The following is a 4,368-nucleotide window of genomic DNA, read 5'->3' as shown; positions in this document are numbered from 1 at the left end:
TAAATCTTATTTTCTCTGTTTTAAATGTCTTAGTGTAGGCTTCCAGCTTCTTTGTGTCCAAATATTGAGATCAAAAATATTCCTTGGGAATTGAGGCTCAATATTATCATATTTACTGTGTAAATACCTGTAATTTATTTTCTATTTTCAGAAGAGGTTTTCTCACCCTACTAAAATGAAGAAAATGGATCAAATATTAATATAATATAAATATATTAATATTAATATAAACATAGACATAATATAAATATAGACAGAGTGTAGAAAGGCAGTTTTTGCACTGAGATTGGTGAAAATTCACTCTATATTCACAAGGAAGCAATTAAGAGATCTTTCTATAACCCAGTAGCTGTTTGAACATTTTCTTCATTGCCATCTTCATTTCTTGATTCCTTAGTGTATAGATCACAGGATTCAGAAAAAGAGTGATAACTGCATCAAATATGGCCAGAAATTTATCAAAGTGTATGGAAGGAGATGGCCATGTATAAACAAATATCAAAGGACCAAAAAATAAGACCACTACTAAGATATGAGCTGACAGTGTGGATAGGGCTTTAGAGAAACCACTTGAAGAGTGTTTTTGTACAGAGATTATGATGAAAATATATGAGATTATCAGTATGAAGAAGGAGCCCACAGAGATAAATCCACTGTTGGCTGTGACCATGAATTCTAGTTTGTGAGTGTCTATGCAAGCAAGCTTGATGAACTGGGGAAGATCACAGTAGAAGCTGTCCAACACATTTGGTCCACAGAAAGGTAAATTTATGACAAAAGCCAACTGAACCAAAGAATGTATAAGGCCAACTAACCAGGCAATCACTACAAAGAAGAGACACATTCTTGGACTCAAAATAGTCAGGTAATGGAGAGGTTTACATATGGCTACATATCTATCAAAGGCCATAGCTATGAGTAAAACCATCTCCACACCACCAATGACATGAATGGAAAAGATCTGGATAACACAACCTCTAAAGGAGATGACTTTGTGCTTTTTGAACAGATCGTATATCATCTTGGGGGAAGTAACAGAAGAAACACCTAGGTCAATGAAGGAGAGGTTAGCCAGCAGAAAATACATTGGAGAGTGTAAGTGAGGGTCTGAAGCCACAGTAAAAATAATGAGGGAGTTTCCCATCATGCTTGCCACATAAAACATAGATGAGAACATAAAGAGAAGAAGCTGGATGTCCCAAGAGTTGGTGAGTCCAAGAAATACAAACTCTGATACCACAGAGAGATTTGCTCCACCCATTAGCATGTATGCCACTATTACCTGAAGAAGAAAACAAGAAAAATATAAATTATATTAATAGAATATACTAATATCCTATATTAATAAGATACATCAAGACAAATTATAAGTCTGTTTATAATATAACATTAAAACCAAATTAAAGACAAATATATGAAAAATGGACACCATTTAATATTGAGGAATGAACTTTAAAAGTATTTTATAGCTGTTAAAGACGTTTTATCAAAAGCTCATTGGACACCATTTAATACTGAGGAATGAACTTTAAAATAAAAGTATTTTATAGCTGGTAAAGACTTTTTATCAAAAGCTCAGAGTGGATGTAAAAAAATGATCTTTAAGTTGTTGGTATGCATATAAAGTAAACCTCCATTATGAACGAATTGTATAAGGCATCCACAAAATTTCAAAATATGGTATTATGTAGCTTTGCAATAAAGTACTCACCTATTAGACATTGATCACAATTTTGGAAGGGAGAAGGGGGGATGGAAGGATATTTATTAACGCTACAATGTGATTAAGCAAGATTCATTTTTGCATAATCCATGCAACATGAGGAAATTACATTATATGCAAGTAATTTCTTCCCATTTTCCTTGAACATCACAATAATAATACAGAAATACATGAATGCTCATTAAGACTTGAGTGAATAGTACACGAACACACACTAACACATAGGCACAATGGAATATTCTTCAGCTTTTTAAAAGACGGAAATCCTGTTTTGTAATAATCTACCTGATCCTAGGGATCACTGATACACATGAAATTAAAGAGAAACAAAAGTCAATACTGAGAATCTCACAAAAACATAGAATCCAAAGATGACATATTCAGAAAACCAGTGAATACGTGTTGTAACATGTATGTCTTAGTTAGGATTTTACAGCTATGAACAGACACCATAATCAAGGCAACTCTTCTAAAGACAACATTTAATTGGGCCTGGCTTATAGGTTCAGAAGTTCAGTCCATTATTATCAAGGCAGGAGCAAGGCAGCATCCAAGCAGGCATGGTACAGAAAGAGCTGAGAGTTCTACATCTTCATCTGAATAGCTTCCAGGCAGCTAGGACTAGAGACTCAAAGCCAACATCTACAGTGACACACCTACTCCAACAGGAACACAACTCCTAATAGTGCTGGACCAAGCATATTGAAACCACCACAATGTAGAAATAAAGATGATTGGGAAGTGGAAGAGAAAATGTTGGTCCAAAATATAGACGTTCTGCTAGGATGCTCTGTTTCTGAAAATCCGTCATGGATCATCACAACTGTGGTTAACAGTAATACTGGGCTGTGTTTGAAATGAGGATATTGTCAATGTTCTCACAGGAAGTAAATGTATGAGATGGCTAAGTAGTTTCTTTTAATTGTTTCACAATGTACACAAACATCAAAACATCACACTGGATTCTGTATAGGAATAAGAGTTATTAATCAGTAAGTTATACCTTAATGAAACTGGCGAGGGGAAACTACCTACAACACCTAGGAATTGTGAAAAGGTGGCCAACAACACAGGGAAGTGGGTGGCACTTGTATAGTGTTATCATATTCTCTCTCTGAACTTCATGTTCCTCTGTTTCTTTCACAGTGGGTACAAAAATATTCCTTTTGAGAGACAAGACTAGCCAACATGGAAACAATTGTATGTTTCAAGATTAATTTATAGCCTGGTACACATTAAAACAACCTTTTGAAGTCCAATAATACAATCTTATACTGACAAATAAGCCCTTCTTCCTTCTTCCTACATCTGAAAGACAAATAACTGCAAGGTTTATTAAATGATTAACCAAATATGATGTCTTCCTTTGCATTATTAGCATTTATTTTATTACTACTTTTATTTTTGAGATTATAACCCAGTTACATCACTTCTCTCTTCTCTTTTTTCCCTCTAAGCCCTCCTATATACACTTAGCTCTCTTTTAAATTTATGGTTCTTTTCATTTATTTTTACTATCCCTAAAATTGACAAAACCTTTTATAATACTAATCAAATACTGATAAGCATTTTGAATACAAATGTCATGGCATATGTATATTTACATTTTCTGAAGGAATTAACAAGCGAGGTATAAGCGTTTCTGTGACTGTCACTTATCAGTGTACATCATGTCAGACACAGAAACAGTAGGTGCTTAGAAATGTTCCTACCATAAAAAAAAGTAAAATGCCTCGATTTCAACTCAAAGTATTTGTCCAGTAGGGGTAGGTTAGAATCACTACCACGGAGTGAATAGTACATAATTTGCAAACAACCACCTGAAAGGAACAGCATAGTAGACTACATTATGTTCCACACTGGTGACAGAAGTCAATGTATTTGATTACAGTTTTGCTTTTACTTAGTAAAGAAGCATAATACAATGAGCATAATATGAGCTTTGAATTCTGATCAAAAGTTAGCACTGTGGTTCATCCACCATCAAATTAGTAGTAAGTATAATCCCCTGATTCTCAGTCTATTTGTCTGTTGAACACATTTTTAAATCATAGATTTTTTTTAATACAGTTAGAAATAACATAATTAAAGAATATAATCACATATTCAGCATGTAGGTTTTCCATATACAACTGCTTGGTAAAAGTTAATGTTACTTTCCATTTTCTATGTTTACATGAATTATCTGGATTCATGATATAAAAGAACAAATAAAACAAAGTGTTAGTAACCTGGGAGTGTCAAAAAACTCCACTGAAAGACTTTCCAAAATATATTAACTCTTTTCTTTTAATAAGAAATTTTTCAAAATAAGTGTTTACTACTTGACAATATATAATATCTATATTGTCTTAGTGATTAAAATACAAACTTTAATCTGAAATTGAGTATATTTGCTTTCAAAGTACATTATTGTCTCTTTAGGTGGCTACTACAAATCTAACTCATTAAAATTCCTTTCCAATACACCATAATGTCTATAAAGGTAAAAACTACAATGTTCTTTATGATATGAATTTTTGTTGAAACATAAAAAGGATATTTCAATAGTCAAAACAGCATTAAAATGTGATCTTATAGAGTCAAAGAAGGTAGACAAAGAGACTGGCCACGATTACAAAGTGATAGGGAATTAGAAGTAAGGA

The 4,368-nt window shown here is 33.1% G+C and overlaps 1 protein-coding gene across 1 annotated transcript; it reads right to left on the bottom strand.

The window, feature by feature from the left end:
• Nucleotides 1-322: 322 nt before the first annotated feature.
• LOC116900564 (olfactory receptor 4F3/4F16/4F29-like) lies at nt 323-1,267 on the bottom strand. The gene has a single exon (XM_032902289.1). It carries the CDS (start codon nt 1,265-1,267, stop codon nt 323-325), a length of 945 nt encoding a protein of 314 aa, XP_032758180.1.
• Between the last annotated feature and the right edge of the window lie 3,101 nt (nt 1,268-4,368).

This window comes from Rattus rattus, chromosome 5, assembly GCF_011064425.1.
Source record: "Rattus rattus isolate New Zealand chromosome 5, Rrattus_CSIRO_v1, whole genome shotgun sequence".
Lineage (NCBI taxonomy): Eukaryota > Metazoa > Chordata > Mammalia > Rodentia > Muridae > Rattus > Rattus rattus.
The sequence above is the reverse complement of the archived record's forward strand: the minus strand, read 5'-3'. Positions and strand labels throughout refer to the sequence as shown.

Bases quoted from the DNA above. Each gene is read 5' to 3' on its own strand.
- LOC116900564 (XM_032902289.1), bottom strand. From the start codon at position 1,267: ATGCTAATGGGTGGAGCAAATCTCTCTGTGGTATCAGAGTTTGTATTT.